We start from the raw sequence: 23019 nt of genomic DNA on the forward strand, positions 1-23019 counted from the left end.
GCGCAAATCTTCAGCAGGTCAGGTCAAACTGATTATATCGGACTTTCCTTTCCGGCGGCCGCAACACTATTGTTCTTTGTATGTTCGTTACTCTATCCGTTGAACGACTTGCCCGCGCAAACAACTGTCACATTTGATGCATTCCTATGCCAAAGATAGATACTATCAGCTGCCACGCCCCAAATGAAATGGGAAAATCGGACATTTGGTATATTGGAAATTGAAAAACGGAAATACGAATTGTGGGAAATAGAGTTTGTCAGAGGGAAATTTGAATGGCCGTAAAGTGCCATCCTCACAGCAGTATACACCTGTTTCCTATATTTCAATCTCAGCCCAAAGACTTTAAATTTAGAAATAGGCCTAGAAGTTAATAATCAAGATGATAAACCTTTTGAAAATTTCAAATTAGCTCCATTTCGATTTCCTTTTTTGAAAATGCAAATTGGTTTATTGGTTGGCCGAATTGTGCCACGGATTGTTTTAACAAACCAAGGTGAAATAAAGTGTTATCTACGTGCACATTCGTGATTTGTGTATTTTCTCATTAGCATTCTTCGTTATACCTTGAATTTGCTCTTGTTCACAGCGTCTCGTATTACAAGAAAGTAACTTTGTGCGCTTGTGCAATCACCATTTCTCATCTATGCCATTGGTCCAACACAGTAGGTTATCGAGAGACAAGAGGTAACGAAATCAGTCTGTGTTACTAAGGTAGACTCATCAGCTTTAGTGAGTCCGGAATGAATAATATTTGTTTCGGGTTTCCTGAAGGACAAATCAAAGTAAATAGAATAAAACGTTACGTTTCATTTGACATTGACCTGTAATAAAATATATGAACCAATATAGAGAAAAAAACTTTGCTTAGTAATACCAAGGCGCATATATCTGAATTTGAAAAGAAACATGTAGGTATTACTTAGAAGGGCGGGCGAGGGATACTGTGCTTAGCTTTATGGTCAATGTGAAAATTCGTAGTACCATCAGTTCATTAATGTATTCTCAGGAACTATTCCTGGCTTTTCATCCACTGACTCTTTCTTTAACAGGTATACTTACTTGCAACTAAGCGACGCGTCTTTACACAATGGAATATCAACCGATCCCTGGTATTAACGACAGTAATGGACACATCGAACAACGGAAAAATGCACCTTTCATAACGAGGTTCAGCCTGGCTTTTCTTGGGTTCTCCTTCGACTCTGAGAAACATCGCCGATGTATCAAGCACATAGAAATGGCGCCACCACTCAATGGCTTACAGGATCCTACTTGTACCATTTGCGAGAGTGTGGCCCCGTTGCAAATGTACAAAGGTAAGCGTCGAAAATAGGCAACTAAACTCAGTTTAAACACCAGAAGTGAAAGTTGTGATTTAATTATGACATAATAGTCCGCCCGAAAGAATTCCAGCTGGATATTTGAAGATCTAATTATTTTTAGTTCGTCGTTCTTCATGTTTTGTCGAGTATTTCATTGAGAGAAATATACTTAGTTGTAACTTCTCTGGGCAATAAACATGGCATTTTGGGAGTGCAAAAGGTCAAACGTGAAAAGGGGTCAGGGCTTTGAGGCAATGGCCGAATTCGAAAACAAACCAATCGTTGGTTGATTTGAAATTGCAAAAACTCCGACCTGCTGACTTCAAGTTTGCGAAACATGTCACATGTCTAGAAAGTGATAAAAGGGTGTCCTCAAAACAAGCATCCTCTAAGGCAGGCCATTCAGTTACCAAATTGTATGAAAACTTGCGCATCCAAATTTCTACCATTTCTCCCTGGATCAAATGATCAAGGCCAATAGATCAGCTGTTCCATTCCAAAGCTATGGAGACAGATCTCGCTGACTCCTAGTCATTTCTTGGTAATCATATCCGAAAATCCCGGATGCTGTATCCCTTACTGTATCATTATTGGTGGTGGTGATGATGATGATGATGATGATGATGATGATAATAATGATGATGATGATGATGACGACGACGACGACGACGACGATGATGATGATGATGATGATGATCACCACCACCACCACCACCACCACCACCACCACCACCACCACCATCATCATCATCACTTCAAGATCTTGACCAGAGTTCAACTCAGTGAAATATTCATTCACGCTTTAATCATATTTCGATTTCATCACTGTGACACTTTGCTTGTTGGGATGTCGAACTATCAATTGTAAAAATTACAACAATTCAAAACCCCCTCTGCGTGTCTGCTATCAAGACTTAGAAATCGGAAACCTTATTCTTGCACCGCCTATAAGTGCTGGTTTTAAACATTATCATCCGTAGTTATTCGAAGGAGCTGCCATATTTAATTTTTGTGCTTCCAGTCGTAGCATTTGGTCGACAGCAGAGGGCGCACTGAGTTTGTACCAGCCGATTGGTAATCCAAAGTTTTATGGCTGTAGATCTTTTGCTATTTATACCCAAAGGTTACAGAATAGGCTGCCGCCAGAACTCCGTTCTTCTAATCACTTCAATAATTGTTAACAATGAATATCGTAAAATATAAATGTTCAAGCTATGTTGACGTGATTCATCTAGATAGCATGCATGAAATACATTGTTTGTAAACAAGAAAGTCACACGTGCGCGGTTCCGACGACACCCTCCCTTTAAAGAAATCAGAGACACTCTTTTCAAGTTCATTATGTTGTCAATAGTTGGTGCTATTGCTAATTTCGACTGGAAACTCAGTGGTGATTGTGCACGGGGAGGAAAACGCCGATTTTCGAGAGGTTGTTCAAATAAACTGTCATGTCATCCTTATGTTAACAATAATTACATACAAATCACAGCATTTGCTAACACATAGGCTTTCAGAAAATGTACTCTTTCATACGGTTACGAGTTCAATTTTTGCACAGAATTCATTGATTTGAAGGGCCAAATGCTTGCCCTGCATCCTTCCAGACTTCTGTTCAATGCTTCGACAAGTATGCATACAGAAATGGTTTTTAAAAGTAAACTTTCATCATCATCATCATCATCATCATCATCATCGTCGTCGTCGTCGTCGTCGTCGTCGTCAACACTACTTCGACTACTAGTAGTAGCTATTATTGAACATTATCGGCCGACATATCACCACCAACATCATCATCTGTGTTTAAATTATTCCTGCAGACACTCAGACTTACTAAATCTACAATGCCTTTCAGGTACACCCTGGCCATGGAAACGACAGAGGCTGTGTTGCGTCATTTGGTTAGCTTTCTTAGCCACATTATTTACAGTTTGTCTGTCCAATAAGATATACCAGCGATGGGGAAATGAACACTATACCTTATACATCCTGTCATATTCTTGCTTCATGGGACCGGTGGCGGCGATCGCTATGTACCGCTTGGTGGCGTTCTTCACATCGTGCCCGCCAGATGGTATCAGAGCTATCTATGTCTTGACCAAAAGCCATGTTCTTGGACTTTTAAAACGTAGTGAAGTCATTAATTCCACACTGGCTGGATATCTCTATCATCTCTTAGCACTGATCTGTTTATTTCTGAACACCTCGTTTGAGCTGTACCATATTTTTACCGACTGCCCATCACTAGATATTTGGGGGCTTTTTTATTTTATTACAGAAGCTTTCGCATTCTTTACGTTCGCGTCTTACTGGTATGTTATACTGCTAATGCGACGTGCTATTGAAGTAGACATGAAAACAGCCAGTCTATTTCTACAGGAAGCTCGCAACAACAACGCCCTATGTCGACAGAGAATAATGGAAAATTTTGTCGATTTTTCCCGCTTAAATAGTTTCGTGTCGGGTTGGATAGTTTTACAAGTGAATGTTAATGCATTTAAACTATCCTGTCACTTATTTTGGAATTATGCCATTTATTCAAAGCAGAGTCACCTTGCCAGCGCAACGTTAATAAATTTGCTGATTTCCGTAGAAATACTGACTTACTTCATCTTACCGTTCTTCGCAGTCGGTTGGTTCAACATAGAATACGTTTGGAAAGATTTCATGGCCCGCGTCGAATATCTGCAAAGTGAAAACGAGTACTGGCCATGTTTTAAAATGATAAAACACCTTCAGCCGACTGTAAGCAACGTCACGGTCACCGTCTTATTTTCTGTCTTGACGGTGTTTCTGTCATTGCAATTCACCACCCAATACGCCAAGTACTGGGAAGAAGACTCCGTTTGTCATACTGTGTCTGCGATTTACAATATAACTACGGGGAAAATGTGAACAAAACGTGTAACTTCCAGGGGAGTTTCAAATTGAACAAGCTCAACTAGAATAGATGTGCATATATTTGCCTCACTATAACAAACTTTACAAAGTATATTAAAATACTGCAGAACCGAAACTTCATGAGTCGTGGCGTGGTGAACATACGATGCACGTACCTTTAATTCCGTTTTTACAAGTTACCAGGAATTAAACTTTGTATTCAGATTTATCGTAAAACGTAAACAACCAGACATAAACTGAACTAAAAATGCTCACGTGATTCATTATATATTGCAGTTAAATGTAAATTTGAACCTTTGCCACATGTTTGCGACTACATTTAAATTGCTATGATCAATATAATGAACAATGTACATAGCATGTTTTGCCAACTTTGATCAAGTAAATCCATCATCATTGAAATGCAAATGCGAAATTGACTGAATAATCTCATTAAATATGCAAATTAGGAATTTCCTGAAAACGAAACTTAATGACTTTCAATAATGTGGTATCATAGTATCTTTAATATGTATAGCATGTTGCGTCAACTTTGGTCAAGTCAATTCAGATAAATATCCCTAATTAGGAAAGTTCACTAAATATACAAATAAGGAATTGGCTGAAGTTAAAATACTTAATGACTTTCAAACATATTAAAGCATAGTATATTCAATATACATACCAAGTTTGGTCAATTTTGATCAAGTCAAATCAGATATATATCCCTAATTAGGAAAGTTCATAAAATATGCAAATAAGCAACTATCTTTCATGTCACCCCTTAATGGCTCCCACTGCTGATATATCTTGGTCTCATCAACATTTGTAGCAAATCTCATCAAATTGTGCACCGTCGCTTTCAGTGTATATCCTTTTTTTTCTAAAATCATTAATTATGCAAATGAGCATAAATAGTAAGCAAGCCACACTCACCAAAAACTAATCACTTCTTGCCATATGCAAATTGAATTTGTGTACCAGATTTGATTCTGATCTCATGAGCCGTTTGTGAGATATCGGGCGCACAGACAGACGGACAGACAGACAGAGAGACAGACAAACAGACATCGCTGCGACATTAGCACACGTGTGTGAACACGTGAGCTAAAAATACGAGCAAAGCAATAGCTTTCAATAACACTGTTGGTAAACACTGACAAGAGCATCGCCGGACTTCCTAAGTAAGTAATCCGCCAGTGAGATATTTTCACGTTAATGGCTTACATGTAAAATAGTTGTTTTATTGGTATAAGAATAAATATGAAAGGCTGTATCAATTTACTATCACTTATATTTAATTTAATTTAACCTTTTAGATCAGCAGGTGTTTATTAGGGTAGGGTATACGTATTTTTATACTTTATCTGATCATCTAGTCTATGTCGAAAGTGTTTCATTAAAGTATCTCATTAGGGGAATAATCCGATGCATGATATAAAATTAGAAGTGACATTATTACGGATAATAAATCAGCGCCGACGTGAAGTGAAGTGAAATAGTTAAGTGTGATTATCAAATACATAGTATCTTTGATCTGGATTTGTATAGACTTGATTGTTGTGAAATATTGATTTGTATTACTTGATGTAAAGGGATTCGCACTGTAATTTGGTGTAACATATCAATGTACGCGAAGTTTGTGATTACATGTTATATGTAAATCTAATAAAACATCTGATTGTCAATCGTGTACTGCTCCAGTGCATATGTATATATATTTCTGTGACACTTAGGCTGTAGCAATGACATAAAAAGAAAAGATAATAGAAAGGTAAAGCCTTCATTAAAATTCTCACTTTGAAAGATTTTGGCAGAAAGCCATTTTAAAATGACTTTTGTGTAAATTGCCATAGATGTATTGCAATAAACTGCTTGAACTGCACTCAGTGAGGCGTTGCAAGTCTCTATTTTCACAGTCTCTGCTAGCTCATCACTGAATTCCACAATCATCAACAGTGATAATCAGATGCGCCCGAATCACATCGATCTCGTCATCTGCTAATCGTCGATCGTAGTTCTTTGGTCATTGACTGCTCGCCGAACTGAAAACCGCACACAGTACAACGCAGTTACGAGTGACATTCGACTCGCCATGTCTAAAATGATACTGAATCGTCGAATAGGTCAAAGACTACACTGCATGTCAACTACAGAGGGCGTCAACTGGGACCTGAGTCGGACAAAACGCGTTCACATACGCTGTTTACTGCTCGGCCAGAGACCTGGGTCGGCCACAAACCACCCCTCTCGACTAGGAAGAATTGTCCGGACAGTGGCCGGCCAGAACCGTTCACACCTGTTTTTTTGGTCGGCCACGAACCTGCTAGGACAAGGGCCTAGTCTTTTTTGGCTAATGTGAACGGCCTATTAACAATTTCACGGATGGTCAATATTTTTTGTTCATAATTGGTTTACAGTTGTTGATTCATCTTCCTGTGATATGTAACATCAACCAAAAGAGCGCGCTTTTGTCCCTTTTACAGTTGAAATAATCATGGCAATACGTAAAATTAATACTTTGTCTCGACATATCTTGCGGACTAGAAAGTAGAGTATTTTCTCCTAATGTCTGATCTCGATATCGCTTACAAGATACAAGCTTAGTACAGTAAATCTTTGTTGAGATACAAGGTTGCTACTTAGCCTGGAAACCGTCAGCAAGCAACAAACATCGCCGAGTAAAATACGCCCTTCTCTCTTATTGCACTCCTGATCCTAGTGTTGCACCAACAGCAGCTATTTACATGCGACTCTACGCCGTGCCGTATCTTGGAGCAGTACGTGTGTACGCATAGTGGTGGAGGTAGACTCGTTCAAGTCGGTGAATTGCTAAAAAATAAAATAATTTGTACTGGTTTCTCTTGTGTCTCTCCTATTCATGTAAACCTATTTGGAATTTGACAGCCCAGAACAGGTTTTCGTAACGATTGAACGCGTTACCTTTGAGTTTCTGCCGGATTGGGATGATCCCGGGAGAAACTACCCTGTATAGCATTCACTCCATTTCACGCGTTTCAAATGAAAACAGAATACAAATAATCGCGTTCAACCAACTCAAACATTCACAAATCACAGACTTGAACCAAGTCCATGGTGGAGAGACTATGCTCTAACGATTGGGACTGAGAAATACGAGTGACCTGTTCATTATAAGAAATACGAAAAGAAGTGGTGCCTAGGCCATCTAATTGTTTCAATCGCCGTTCCTCCACGGCGCGACGGACGGACAATTACTCCCTTCCTTGTATACTCAATCCGTTAATGGCATCAAAAGGTTTGTCAATGAGCATTTGCCAATTAAAGCAACTAGGTAGCTAAATAATACGGTGGATATGTGCAACTTGTAACCAGAAAGGGTTGTGGTTGACATAGAATGCATAATGTACGCAGTGTAGGAAGAGTTTGAAAATATGCTTTGTTTTGATAAAATGATGAAAAAGAAAAAAGTTGGTCTCCGGTGTCGTGATAGCATTTCATTGTCATTAGCCGGGCGACGGTTGTCAAGTGATACATGCTAAATTCTGTGCCAAATTGATAATAGGTTTGTTAGAATTTACTCCACGTTTTTACTATCGTGCAACATAATTGATTCAAGAATCACAAGATAACCCCTCTGTAAAGTATTGTACTATCACGGTCGATGGTATTTGAGTAAGTGGACAATAATTACCAACGGCAGTAACATTTCTGTACACCTGTGTCCCTGAGTGTCACCTTCTATAAGTTCTAACTGCGTTTCCTTTACGTGATTTTTATGCAACCTAATTCAGAACTGGAGTCATACAGAACGGCGTTCCCTTCAATCAAACATGTGTGACACTAGTATATGCAATGTCAATCATCCATGATTTCTCTGAATACACAATATGTGTGAAATTGCCATTGCTGTGCTCTCCGCTGTCGCTCGTAACTTTCGTAAATTACGACAAAAAATGAAAATTTACGAAAAAAAATACACGCCCAATCGGCCATTTACGAACAATTTTGTTATTTTTGAAGCCTGATTTTCGGTCAAGATTATGAATTCCGGGAAATACTGTCATATCTCGTCTTTCAAAAACTACTCTGCCCCTATCATCGGCGCATCGACGATGGTAATAGCTTTGGACTTTGACCTGTGCTAACATGAGCATGCGCGAAAAGGTTTCAAGATCCCCGGGTCGTGTACTCTCATGCTGGTATGTCATGCATTACGGTAGTTTCGAGATACCCAAACACTCACATGCTGTCAATTTCCGAATGGACGCGGGTGAAGCGGATCGAGGGAAGCGGGCAGTTACAAATGCTACAGATACATGAGATAGATAGCATCCTCAGCTGGTGCTGGGAAAGTAAGTTTGGCATAAAAACGGCACCTGATATGAAAAAATTGGAAACAATGAAACCGCCGAGAAGAGATCAAGACAGTCAGCCGGAAAGACAGTCGAACTGCAGTCCGGACCGCCCATGGTTGAACGATGTACCGTACCGCCAGTGTTTGTCTGTACATGGAGATGGAAACGAGCCGGAAATCTTAGCCGGAAATCCTAGTTGTCATAGATTTGTCATATGACGATCGGCAGATTGAATTTTTTTCAGTGAACTTGCCAATTTTAATAGGTTTCCTTCAAAATATTTTACAAGAAACTGTCTCAGCAAATGTTATGAATACTGATAGATTTCTTTGATGATCCAAAGACAAAGCTGTGCACAGTCCCAAGACGAAAACCGTGACGTTTATCCAGACAAAAAATAAATGACGATCATCTGCAGCGTTTTAAAAGTATAACTGTCTCTAAGAAAACATTAGCAGATCTCCAGTCTCAGTTCGCGTACTTAAATTTGCTGTTATAATGAGACAAAATTTGTGCGAAACCACAGACTGCAAATGTTCTGATCAGTGGTTGTTTGATAAGAATTTTAGAGATGAACATGGCATAATGACTGCAGCTACCAAGAGGCACCACCTAACACCTATGAATGACATGCATACTTTCAAAGTAACAGAGTATTCCAAATATGAAAAACAGGGGAGAGATTTTCTAGCATCTAAAACTTGTGCAAACACTGATAATATTAATGACCACTTCAAGTTCATATATTAATATATATAATCATCAACCACTGACTACACACACAAAGGGAGTTACAATTTGTGTCACAATATACTTGAAAATGTTATGTTGTGTAATAAAGATCGATAATTGAATAACATTCATGGGCCGGTTGACCAAAATGACACACTTTATTGAAACAAGGAAGAAATTTCAATGTTAAAGCACTCATGACCCATGATGTAATTGTGTTATTTAATGGGTCTTTTCAAAATGTGTATCAAAATATGAGTGTTCATTGTCAAAAAAAACTAAAAGGGATTTTTCACTTTCCTTTGTCTATAATGAAATCATTCATCATTTCTATCCCCTTAACATCATTTATTGAGTACCAGAAGTGCTTGTTGAAAATTGGTGGGCTCAGCATTATATAATTTGTGCTTACTAATTTATTTTGAACCAAATTCGTAATTTACTAACAATTTCGAAAGGCCAGGAGAGCACAGCATTGACATTATCACTCAGAATTTGCTTACGTAGGCATCGTTACATTCTACCTACACATAATGCCTGCAGCCCATTCAACCAATTATCTATGATTTAGATTTGTCAGTAAGTTCAATTTTATGCATTTTAGAGAAAGTTAATTATGATTCAAGTAGTAGAGTAAACGTGGACAACTGGGATGAATAAGAATTTTACACCCCATTTTATTCATTTATCTACATGAAGCGAAGGAAAAATTAACCATCCATGTAACTAAAGTATAACCCTGACCTATATATGAACTCACGCATGCGCAACAGTGCATTGTCCTGAACTAAGCAGGGAAATTCCCTGCTGAGTCACACACAACATGTTTATATACATGTACGGGAAATTCCGTGTGAGTCATCACCATCAAACTAGCCTATATAAAGGGACTTTTACCCCCCGTTGTCAGTCCGGCCGGCCGGTCGCGGAGTCCAGCTGATGTTGAACACGAGAGTTCCTATCGGTACGAACTAAATTTCATATCCATTCAATCCATAATGTCTTAAATATCTTTCCAGAGGTGGACTAAATCCTTCTTGTTTTTGAATTTCTAGCGCCTGATGAAATATGTCCTGAATAAGTTCTGACTCCGGTGCCTCCTCGTTCCGAAGGGTTGCGCCTTTTTCTTGTATTTGTGTAAGCAGCTGTTTATATTGAACATAATAATGTTTATATTTCTCTCGTCTCTTTGCTACACCAGTTTTCCCTTGTATCACATCAATAACAACACCTGGTATAGGAGTTAAGGCTAACAGTACCGGAACTGTTGGAATTGCTGCTATTACAGCAGAGCTTACAAGAATTCCTTTAGTAATATTAAGAGCCATATCAATTCGACCCATTAATTTATAACTTCGTCGATATGCAGCACTTGTTCTTTCTATGTAATCAGCCAATTGTTCAACGCTTTCAACAACTGAGATGTGCATTTTTACTGTATATGTAAGGCATGATAAAAAATAATTGTAAATATTAGTAATATAGAAATACAATATGGCAGAAGGAGGAGAAGATATACCACTCAAGGATTTCGATGATGCAAATTTGAATGATGATGATGACGCTACTGCTGAAACATACTTCATAGACGATGATAATACCCTTGCAGAAGCTGATCCTTTCCTTGCTAGCCCAAAGGTTGATCGTTTGACTGAACTTAGAGCAGATGAAAAATTAAGAATGGTTAAAAAATTCTTAAAGGAGAATAAAATTACTGATCCGGATGCACTAAATGTATTGGTTATGGAATCTGAGATTAGGGATGGAAAGCTGTATTATAAAAACCTCAAGCTGTCTAAGATAGAGGAGGTGGATTTTATAAGCTCACCACATTAATGAGAGAAAAAGGAGGACATGAATTTATGAGAGAAGTATTAGGGGGCCGCTCTAGCGCAGAGCCCGAAATGTGAGTCGTGAATTGCATTCTGAAGATGTGATAACCGATAAAATACCGGCTGAGAGATGTCACCAAAAGACATGGTATATACAAAGATAAACTGACAGAGTTACGGCAAGATGCTTCTGGTAATGCAGACAAAATACAAGCTTTTGAAAATAAAATCGAACAATGGAACAATCTAAACCCAGAATATAGAGCTTTTGTTGATGAATTAAAGATAGCAAATATGCGTCTTGATGAGCTTTACAGTGAAAGAGAAAATCTGTTAGAGCAGACAGAACTTACACCCGAACTCAGAACAAGACTAGCTAAAATTGATGATCGAATTGAAGTACAACTTGATATGATCAGTGGGGCACGTGAAAGACTGGCGTCGACTAGGTCTCTTCGTGATGTAATTTCTGATCCAGAATTGTCACTCAGGCTGAAGCTGACAGAGTTATTTAAACGAAATGGTATTACAATAGCTGCAATACTGACTGCCCTTGGAATGACAATATCAACAATTGCCCTGGCTGTGACTAAGAGGAGGAGGAGGAGCGGGAGCAGGAACTGGAGCAAACGCAGGAGGTTCAGGTCCGCCCAAAGTATATACAAAAGCGAAAGAAATTGTAAAGCAATTTGGTGAATGGTTAAAAACATTGGCCGCAAAAAGTGCTGCTGCAATACCAGGTTTAATCGGCTCCCTTGTCAGTTTTCTATTAAAACAGCAGGGTCGGTTGTCGGATTTGTTGGAGAACAGCTATGGATATTTTTAACTGGATTAACATTAGTCATTATAAATAAAATTATGTATTAATATGGCATCAACATGTTTGGTGAAAAGAATATTGCAAAGTTTCTTTCTAAAAATAAAGACCTGTTTGGTTTCTCTGTCGAATTGGAATGGTGCAAACTCCGACGAGTAAATCGACATATACTTCGAGCAAATCCAGGTGTCCGACTCAAAGATGATAATCTATATCATAACATATTAGCTTTCATGAAGGAATGTCAAAAGACTAACTTCTTTAAGCGACTAGAATTCATAGCTGTATTCCAGGATACTGAGGATGACCAAGAGGCTCATCATCTCCAAGAATATTGGGTTCTTCGATTGATTCGCGACACAGGCAATCGATTTATCTTTCAGTCAGACGGAAATATTTACGTAAAGATGTGATTTTTGAATTTTTCTTCTAAGTTATTATATACACGAAGTGAAACTTAAGATGTGATTAATTTTCTTTTTAACATGTAATTTCTTTTTTTCTTCTACTATATACATTACACGAAAATGGGGTACGATAGAACATTATCACCGACTTTCACCAACCGAATACCGAATGGAACGAAGTCAGAAAGAACTCATCACGTGATTGCTCATAATCCAAGTGAGGCAGATCCAGGCCAGACACTTATCATACGATGTCCGAAGTTAGAAAGCGGAGTACTCTTAGTTCCAGATACTTTCGACCTGGTTTTTGATCTCGAAGTAATGGGAGATGAATATAACCGAGTAGTACAAAATGTTGCAAAAAATTTGGTGGAGCGTATGAAACTCACATTTGAGGGTCAGACACTTTTCGATTTGAATAAATATAACCTTATTGAATGTTATCGCGATCTCTTCAAACATAAAAAGGAGAGAACGAACATGACACTGTACGGAATTCAGAACGAAAATCTAAGAAAATTGAGAAGTGTTGCGAAAGATGCAGATGCCGCCGTCGTGGGTGATATTTTACTTCTCAACACATATAGAACAAAATATGCTATTCGTCTCACTCATCCCCTAATAACAGGTCATGGAGTTGCATATCCAAAAGCGTTAGGGAGTCATATTGAATGGGAAATTACGTTGGCACCCGCCCCCCAATTACTTGTCAGTAATCAGGTTGTTACAGCCAATTATAAATTAAAAAACATTCAAATGGAATACGAAACAATTTCTGACCTCGATCTCGCGAGGTCAACTGCTGGTTATTACAACGGTGGAAAAAGTTACCTTTACGAGCATATACATTATTTTAGAACAATCCCATTCAAAGAATCGGACACGGTTATCAATGAAAATATAAATGTACCACGACGTAGCATTAGAGGTATCGCTATACTCTTCACTAAAAATCAGAATCAGTCAGAACTGAACAGTGAACTTTTCTTTAACCCCTCCATTGAATCTGTGTCTGTATCAATCGAAGGCATTGCAAATAAAGTGTACGCTCAGAAGATGATACCAAGACAATTTTGGCGAGAGGTGCGACGGTATTTTGCTGAAGATAAAGATTGGTGTGAAATTGATATAGATGAGGTCGATTATTTGAAGAATAAATTCTGTCTGTTTATCGATCTGCGTAGTTTTAAAGATATTGAGTTTCATGGAAATGGTTTAAAGTAATGAACACAAAGGACGGAATTCAACTTGAAATTCTGAAGAAAGATACCGAGTGGGGTGGCGATGACGCTCACAATGATAATATATTTGCCCACATTTATGTTATCAGTGATGCCCAGGTCACTGTTGAAAATAGTAGATTAATGTCTTTACAATATTAACCATAACCATGACCCGTCGTCCGTCCTATCGGCCATGTTTCTGCCAGCCATTCACCCGTGTCTGGATTATATAACTGCACACGCTTGATATCATTTGGGCCATCATAATTTTACTACGCTTTTCACTACGGATTTCTCCAGCCTTTTTCCGTACAAACTGTACAAACTGTGCCTGCTCGGGCTCCTTCCCAGTTTTAAACAGATCATAATAGTCTTCAAAGTTCAAATGTTTTCTAACACAAACATCTTTCACCCCTTTATTTTTTTTCGTCTCCGAAGTTGGAGTTCGAAAAGCATACACTTTCGAGCGTATGCCGACAAAATCAAGAATAGGTTCACCATTCAACTCATCTTTAAATTTACCTATCACTTTTTTATTAATCTTCGGAAAGTTGGGGGCTATTGCGGAGCTCATCCCACTAGTATCATATATAGACTTCTCACCATTCTTTTCAACATCTTCTCGGACTATATCATTGAAAGTGCTGACGCGTGAGCCGTCCGGGTTCGGGATCGGTACACTGTAAACAAAACTGTCAGTATCCATGTAGGCTAATCGTATTCCAGGGAACTGTTTTCGAAAGTAATTGTAATGCGTCTCATACATAAGCAGCTTAGAAAGTTCCAGTACTGCGGCGCCGATGAAAACTGGTTTTACATATCTATGCTCATCCGTTTTCAGTTCCAGTAGGGCACTGTCGCAGGAATCACCATCCTCTTCGGAAGTTATGAAAGTTATATGTTTCATCTTTGGATTATACTTCTGAATCTTTTTACGTCCACTATCCGTGCCGTTCCAGTCCGAAACAAATTTAAAGTCTCTGTACTTTCGAACATCTTCTATTGTCTTACCGAACATTGCATTATTCATCAGCTTATAGAAATTCTTTTCAAAATCTGTCCTCCCCTTTGCCCTCATTTTAGTGTTAAAGTCATATATTTCGCGAGACATGGAGCTTCATCGAAAGCAAGCACCCGATAAATCTTTTTCAATCTCATTCCCATCCGAAGATAGAATTCCAGCAACTTGTAGTGTAAGACATAGGACTCTCTATCCATCACACTTGTAATCAGTCGACCGCCCTGCCTCGGAAATTCATAGTGATGCGGTGCTAATGGCAAATCGCTGTGTTCTTCATGTAATTCGCCTGGGTATTCTAAGTCTACTTCTAGAAAACTTGGTGGAAAGGTGGAACCAGGTCCCCACGCTCCGCCAGCTCCGCCCCCCGCTCCCCCCTCGGCGGCCCATTCCTCCCACTCTTCCATCGTCATCCAATGAAGTCCGCCCGTAGGCATTGCCTGACTCATTGCCCAGCCGTAGAGATTGTTTGCATCGAGATATTTTATTTCGGTCACCGGTTTCTCCGGATCGTAACTAACGTAAGTATTCCCGCCGGCGGCGACGTAAGCAGGATGATTTGTCTGTAATAATGAATATTACACTGGCTGATACCGCGCCTCGAATCCCCCTCTGTACGAAAGTCATCTGCTCAGCATCTTGAATGAGCCCAAATTTATTACCCGTGTAAAGTAACATAGCATCCCATGTCAAGCCAGGCGCTGACATATAGTGGGCTGGATCTAACTTATATGCTTCTAAACATGTGTCACGAAAATTTTCGAATATATTTGCAAGAAGTAGAACGTCAGTCTCACAATAGAATTCCATATAATCACGGATCGTCTTACATCCAACTTCGTCCCATACTCTTAATGCATGTTCGTAATCGGACTCTGAAATCCCCTCTTCCGTCAATTCGCTATAAAATTCCCCCCTCTCCGGGAGCTGCTCCTCTCCCAGTCTGTCAACCGAGTCTAAATATTCGTAGGGGAAGAAACCTTTCGCCCTTTGAATGTCCGGGTACGTAAGTGGTACTGCCGTCCATCCGTGGTCCGGCACAGTTTTTGCCAACTTCGCCAATGACCCCATCATCAGCTGAGCACTGTCCATAAACTTTATAGAAAAGAAACGTCTCTTTATCTCCCTCTTCCCTCCGGCAACAACAATTGAGGCGTGAAAAATAAATGTTTTCGAGAGACCCATAATTCCTCCATTGCTCGTCTTAGCTATAATTTTAGGCTCTGGTCCCCCTCCGGCGTCGATTTCATGTAATTCTTTCAAAATAAAAGAACCATCGTATCCCTTGAGGTTGTGAAAGTAGATAGGAATGGTTCTCGACGGCCGGCATCCTTCGCAATAGAAGGTCGCCTCCTCCTTCACTACTCGGTATCCTGCCGGCTCTCCACATGCAATACAGACTGGATCACATCCGTCACGCTGGTAATTAGAAGGATCCCCCATCGGTTTTATTTTCAAATAATACGATTTCGAATAATTCTCAGCCCGTTCTTTCATATCCTTCAGAAAGTCTGTAACACAGGAGAGCCCCGTGAATGTTCTTTTACCATAAACAGTGGGTGGTCGCCGTTCCGAAGGGGCCCCCCACCCCCGTTCCACCATAACATACGAAAGACAAATTGGAATATGTCGACCGGTCCCCTTCTCAATAATTGCCTCAGTATCTGCATAGACGACGTAGGGAGAAGGAACCTTCTTCCGATGTCCTTCAAATTGACACACTTCCTTAGGAAAATCTGGCTGGGCAGTGTCTGTTCCACAGTATACCTGATGTTTTTCTAATTCTTCTGTTGACTTAAAACCTCTTTTACAAACCATACAAATACACTTCCGTCTGCGCTCATTCTTTCGATTAGTACGAGAATTACGAAGGCGATTTTCCGCAGTAATTGGTACGAAGTGAGAACGGCCGCCGTCTTCGCCAACTATCAGTAAGATATTTGCTATTTGATTCCTATCGCTCGCCTTCGGAACGGGCTTCACCTTCCCTTATCGGAACGGTTCCGTCAGGGCTCCGCCAGGGGCACTATATAACACAGTTATGTCGGACGGGGGAGCGGGATCATTTTCGTAGATCTGAAATACTTGAAGTTTGATGCCTGGATTTTGCTGCTCGAAGCGCTTGAATATAGTCAGATCGGCGGGCGTAGGAAAGGGAATACCTTCCCAACAGTAGTCAGCCATAAATGGGGCGTACGTATTCCATTTTCTCCTTACCTGACCACATTTCTTTTCACGAAACTCGGGGTCGGTCAACTTTAAACTTGCTACGATGGCGTATTGAAAACAGTTCTCGCTGCCCGAAGGTAGCACCAGATCGCTAACACAATGCTTATTTTTTAACCATCTGGGAAGTTGGACTGCGCCAGCCCCAGCCCCGAGTAAAACTTCTACTAGAATTACTTCAAAATTAAGTATCTCCTCGAGAACGAGACCAGAACCCTCAACATTTTCAATTGTATCAAGCATACGATCGTAGCGATCTATTAATTGTTGCCCCACATCCGATCCCGATCCTCTTACATCTTTTGTGTATGTATCATTTAATTTAACATACAATGAACGCGGTTGTGTATTACCAGTTTTCGGATCCGATAATTTGACTTCCATTTCGGTATAAACAGAGTACATCTTTCGTTCCGTTTCTTTGACCATACCTTCAATATCCACCAGCTCCCCGATATCCTTGACTCGCTTGACTTCAGGAAATTCTTTTCGTAAAACTGCTCCCTTGAATGCTGTATGTAATCGACGGGCCATAATAATCTTATGATATATACTATCCTAAAAATTTTTAAAATGAAAAATAATTATTCTATGATAGGTCATCAAAATCCACTATAATTTTTTGTCAGCATTTATTTGTTTATATATCTCACCTAATCTTTCTAAGTCGACTAGTTCTTCCACATCTTGAATTTCTGGTTTATTAGGCGCAGCACAAAATATTAATCTCTCAACAGTGAAAGAAAGGCCACGCTTACTTAATCGCGGTTTAAATGCTAAGAATTCTATCTTACTACCTTTTCGGATATTACGAGGTACAATAGCAGATTTTCTCGGACTGGTAGTAACGGACTCACTGTTTTAAAACCGCAGTCAATTTCTTGAACCATATCAATACATGTAGCGAAATCGTGAACCCCTCTCCCTCTCCCTCTCCCTCTTTTAAACTGAAATTTAAAATACCTCATGCCCGGCTGTGCCTCGCTCCCTCGCTTCGGATACACTTTAGATGGATTGTAAAATCCACAGGAATCCCTTCGGTGACGGTTCCGATAGTATTCTTGGAGTGAGCGGCCAGGCTTAGAGCATAACTTTTAGCAGTAGATGCATCGAAACTTTCACCTAGGGTACGGAATATTATTAAATCAGTAAACTTTTGAAGACTAAGTTGCCAACTGACACACACCCCATCACATGTAGCTGGATCTCTAGAACCGTACTTAGGTCCGATGTTGAAAACTACTTCTAGCTCACTGTCTACGTATATGAAAGGATCTACATATTCACCAAATACTAATTTGCCTCCATCATCAATTTTGATGTTTTCTCCTCGGTTTCAAGTATTTTTATTGCATCTGAAATAGAAAGGATTGTCATTGTCTTATAGTATATATCTTAATAAAAAAAAAAATTAAAAAAATTTCTATGATATAGTATCCCAAAATGTCATACATATTCATAAATGGACCAACTGGAAGTGGTAAGAGTTACGATGCAATAAATTTGGCGGAGGGACCGGAGGTGTATCACGTACCAGAATTTGACACTAGTTTTTCCAGCAACATTGCCGACTTTTATAATGGGCGTGTCACCCCCGTTTCGATTGCTGTTTTCAGAATCAGTTTATAGAACATACTCTTAGTTTACAATGTCAGGCTGGGAGGGCCTCTCCTTCGGAACGCTACATTATTTGTGACTCTTCCATAATTCAACATCTAACTTTTTCTAGAATCCGGGTGTTTCCACGGAGTCGGAAGAAAAAAAGATTGTTTCTAGAGCATTTGACCATTTACCCAGTTTCATTATCATATTCAAAGATATGCCTTGGGATTATTGCAGGCGGAATGTGTTGACTCGAGCCAGGTCGTACGAAATAACCGGTACCGCCTTAGAAGAACTAGAAGAGATTCACAATAAGTTCAAACAGACTTTCTTAGAAATTTGCCACGACTACAGACTTCCATGTTTGGTAATTCGGAACACTCTTACCCCCCTCGTTCTCAAGAATATACTTAATCCAACAATTGATACCGAGACAGTCGGACCAGTAGAATATCCACGAGCTTTTGACTTTGGAATTGCATGGGGCAGCCCTTCGGCACGCGATAGCGGCAGCCAGGGATTTTTAATAGACGGTTTTTCCGAAGGTGAACTTGAAAAAGCGTACTTCCCACCTGGTCAAGAACAACTAGAACAACCTCGAGTCTCACTAAAGAACCTACACAAACTTCTTAACGCTTGTGAATCTGTGTGTGCTTATAATGCTTCGTTTGACCTACGAGCACTTGATATGATGCCGAAGAACCCTACGGTTCTGTAACACCGGACTTTGAAGTTACTTGTCTATGGCTTATGTCAGTTGTGTACATTATACTTCAACCAGAACTTATAGATAAAGCTGAAAAAGGGGGACTCGAAAGAACGGACTGTGGTAACATGAGAAGTCGTTTTGAAGATCTTGCAAACTTAATATGTGCCTCCGGAGGAACTGAGGGGCCCCCACCTCATCCACATACGGCCGAAAAAGATGCAGTAAGTGAACATTACTTACGACAGTACATGATAAATACTTGGCCAGGTGGGGGGTGGAAGTGGGGTGGTAAACTGACACTTTCGGCTTTCAAGAAATTAAGACTTTTCCATGGTACTTATTGAATAACTTTCGTAAATACTTACGTTAGTACTTACGTAGTACTTGACAAGTACCATGGACAGGAACTTACGTAGTACTTGACAAGTACCAGCACAGGAACTTACGAAGTTCTAATAACATTTTCCTCTGGCTCCCAACTATTGAAACTTTCTGGATAACCTTTCCATTTTATCAGATAATATTTCTTTCCTCTAATTTTTTTCGTCTTCAAAATTCGTTCTACTCTGTACAGCTCGTCGGCTCCCCGGGCGCTCTGAAGTTCATCAGAATAGAAAGTGCCGAGTATTTCCTCTCCATTCAGATCTTTTATTTTGTAAACTGGTGGTGTTCCCAAGCCAGCTGCGTACACAACTTTTGAAACTACGAAAATCTCCTCTGTCCAATTTGGCAAATATCCTTTCTTAAAAGTGGTCTTGTATTTTGTAATTCGGACCCGTTCTCCCGGCTTGAATTCAGGGTTGGCTCCCCCGGCTGCCAACTCAGGACCGAATAGTGTATAAAATGCCTGCCAATCGTTCTCCTCTGTTACGTCCCTGGGTTTCATTTTGATACTTCCGTGAACGGTGTTATTGTAATTCTCAAGAAGTTCTGGTAGAATAGAAAGCCAGGAACGTGTCTGTTTATATGTAAAGTATTTCCACATCATCGTCTTAAGAGTCCGATTAAAACGTTCAACGACGCTAGCTTTTTTGTCACTGTAGGTGTGAAACCAATGAATTCCCGCCTCCTCCAACCACCCCTGCATTTTTCGATTAGTAAATTCCCGCCCCTCATCTGTCTGAAGTTTGTCGGGCCTTCTCCCAGATTTCTTAATCACGTCTTGTAGCGCCTGTAACGTATCATCAGCCGTTTTTGACTGTATCGGCCTGGCCCATGCATATTTACTGAGCACATCGATTACTGTTAGCATGTATCGAATGTTACGGTTCTCTTTTGCGAACGGGGGAGGGAATTCCACGAGATCCGCTTGCCATTGAGAGTCTATCGATGTTACAAAAACGCGCCGGCCCCTCCGGAACGCGCCACGAGAACGAGGTACCGTTTATGTAGATTATAAGTTAGCTGAGTTTTTAACCACTCCTGCACCTCTTTCTTAGTGACGTGGAGTCCGCTGGCCCGTGCTGCGTCATACAATTTTTGTACACCTCCAAAACCAGTTTTCGGGTTGTAATATAATTCTCTAAGAGTACCTTCGGCTTCAGCTTCCATAATTGCTATATTATACGAAAAATTTTATGTCGTACGGATGCCGTAAATGAAATACTAGTTTACTGAATGGCATACTTTTCAATTGTCTGACCAGGTCCGTGGCCTCCCGTTCTGACACCTCCATTCCATATTCTTTAATAATAGTCTTGTTATCTGTCTTGCTCGGTGTGTAAAAAAGTACTAACATCTGTATGTTTTCCCTAAATGGTTTACTAATACTAGTATATTGCTGAGTCAGAACCCAGACAGATAGTCCGTCGTGTCTTGCGCTGAAACCAAGTTTGACTAAAACGTCACTGCGCTTCTTCATATCTTTGGACGCAGCGCAGTCGTCGAGTACTATTAAAGTGTTTGTACTGGCCCATTCGTTCCGTACGAAGGCTAGTGTATCATCCACAGCATCGAGTCCGACTGGAAACACAAACACATTGTCATCGGTGAAAATGAATTTTTTATTATACGTTTTATTGTTCATGAATGTCGGACAAATGAAAACTATATATTCGAATTTTCCTAGGTACGGACCGGTGAGGAGATCCATTACATATTCCGTTTTGCCAGAATTTGTCGGTCCAGTTACAATCATGTTGAATGGTGGGGTTGCGAACATTTCCATCGGATCGGATCTATATACTGTACATTAATGTAATGAATATTGCTAAAGATAACAAACCAATTTTACCATATTCATGAATAGGGTCTGCGCCGGTCACTGCTGCTGCCCGTTCCGAAGGCGCCTTCGGGGACCGAGTCGTGTCATTGTGAGGTGGTGGTCCTCCGGGCTCGTCCTGCCACTTCACAGGATCCCCCCCCTCCTCCCCTCCTTCCATCTCGTGTACAGCACTTTCTCGAACTTCCGTGTTTATATCACCGTTCACCCCGAAGGACATAGATTCTGTTGCGTATTGCAATTCATTATTATAACCCGAGATTGCCGGGCCCAAAGGATGACCATCTAAGACGGTAAGAGAAGTAAATTTGGCGAGAACTGCCATATCAAGTTTGACACCAGTATTCATTATTGTGTCTTGATATCGCCGATAACTGATTACTTTGTCGGTATTACGAATTTCATCTTCGAGGAGAACGCCGAATTCTTTTCTTACTTGCTGTGCACTGCCAGTATCACCTACTATGGTACTGCGAATATTTGCTTGTGCGCCGAGTATGCAATATACGTAGGCTTCAAGACTTTCGTTGAGGCGAGCGAGACCGGCCTTTGTTAGTCCCGAGTCTCCCTTCAGAGGAATGAAACTATTGTATTGTCCCTCCGATCCATCATTTCGGAAGAAATAATAGTGTGGTCTGTCTTTGTCGGGCAGTACATGTTTTTTCTTTCCAAAAATGGTATGTGTATAGAAAACGCCTCCGTCGGCGGAGAGGAAAAAGTCCCGACCGTTGTATATCGCTTTTGGCTGTCGAACAGGCCCACGATTAGTGTAATATTCATATCCATAACCAAGACCTTTATTTTGACCTTTTCGATATCGAAAGTCGGACTTCGTTGGGCTATATTTCCAAATTCTGTACAGAGAAGTTCATATTGGACGAGATTGTACGGATTGTCGCCCGCTTTGAAGGTGGGGGTATCGTCTGGAAGTGCAACGCCCATTTCATGAAGGATACGACGTATTGTAAAATATACATGGAAACGGCAGAATGATCGTATTTGTGGTGGAAATTTCTTATCAAAGAGATGGGCGAATGATATACCACAACCAGTAGTGCTGCACCATACGGCGAAATTTATTGCTGGTCCCAGTATTTCATGTTTGGACTGCCCAACCAGACATTACTTTCTTTAGCTGTTCGATGAGTGATTACGTTATCTTTAAATATATCCCGTGGATGAAAAGTAAATTTATCTGTCGGCGTTACATATATTTCTAAGTCCATGAGAATAGGTTTTATTCCCCCGTCCGGTTTGGAAGGGGGGGTATCAGCATGCTGTACTGTCGGTACGCTCGTCTTATTCAATTGAAAAGCAACTGGGAATAAGTCTGTACTCATGATTCGTGTTTCTATATACAGATAGATTTTAATGGAGGAGAATTTTCCATACTTCGGAATTGTACTAACATTCCAGACCATGTTAATACTTTATTTCGGATTCAGGTTTAAACGAATTTTTTATTTTTTACTAAGAATAGATAACATACTGCAAACAATGGAGAATTTAATAAAGTCATCGGCAGCGGCAAATATGACAGCGCCCTACCGGAACGGTTCCCCTATCGGAACGGAAGGGGCTTCGGCGCCTTCGGACAATAATCAATCCATAATAGAGACAAAACGTGAAAAAATACTCTGTGTCATCGCAAGTGGTCAAAGCAAGTTATTTTTTGGTAAGGAGATTACAGTTA

The 23019-nt window shown here is 40.1% G+C and overlaps 1 protein-coding gene across 3 annotated transcripts in view; it reads left to right on the plus strand.

The window, feature by feature from the left end:
* The window catches only part of LOC139119909 (uncharacterized), a 39008-nt gene that overhangs the window by 6594 nt on the left and 9395 nt on the right, over positions 1-23019 (plus strand). Inside the window, exons 2-4 of one of the 3 annotated variants that reach the window (XM_070683869.1) lie at positions 590-687; positions 1053-1319; positions 3178-5107. In XM_070683869.1, coding sequence (XP_070539970.1) covers positions 1091-1319; positions 3178-4217 — 1269 coding nt within the window. In that variant the 5' untranslated portion in view covers positions 590-687; positions 1053-1090 and the 3' untranslated portion in view covers positions 4218-5107. Of the gene's footprint in view, positions 1-589; positions 688-1052; positions 1320-3177; positions 5108-23019 lie in introns of those variants that run through there. The other 2 variants (XM_070683865.1, XM_070683867.1) reach the window with 2 other exon arrangements.

This window comes from Ptychodera flava, chromosome 20 (assembly GCF_041260155.1).
Source record: "Ptychodera flava strain L36383 chromosome 20, AS_Pfla_20210202, whole genome shotgun sequence".
In the NCBI taxonomy this organism is placed as follows: domain Eukaryota; kingdom Metazoa; phylum Hemichordata; class Enteropneusta; family Ptychoderidae; genus Ptychodera; species Ptychodera flava.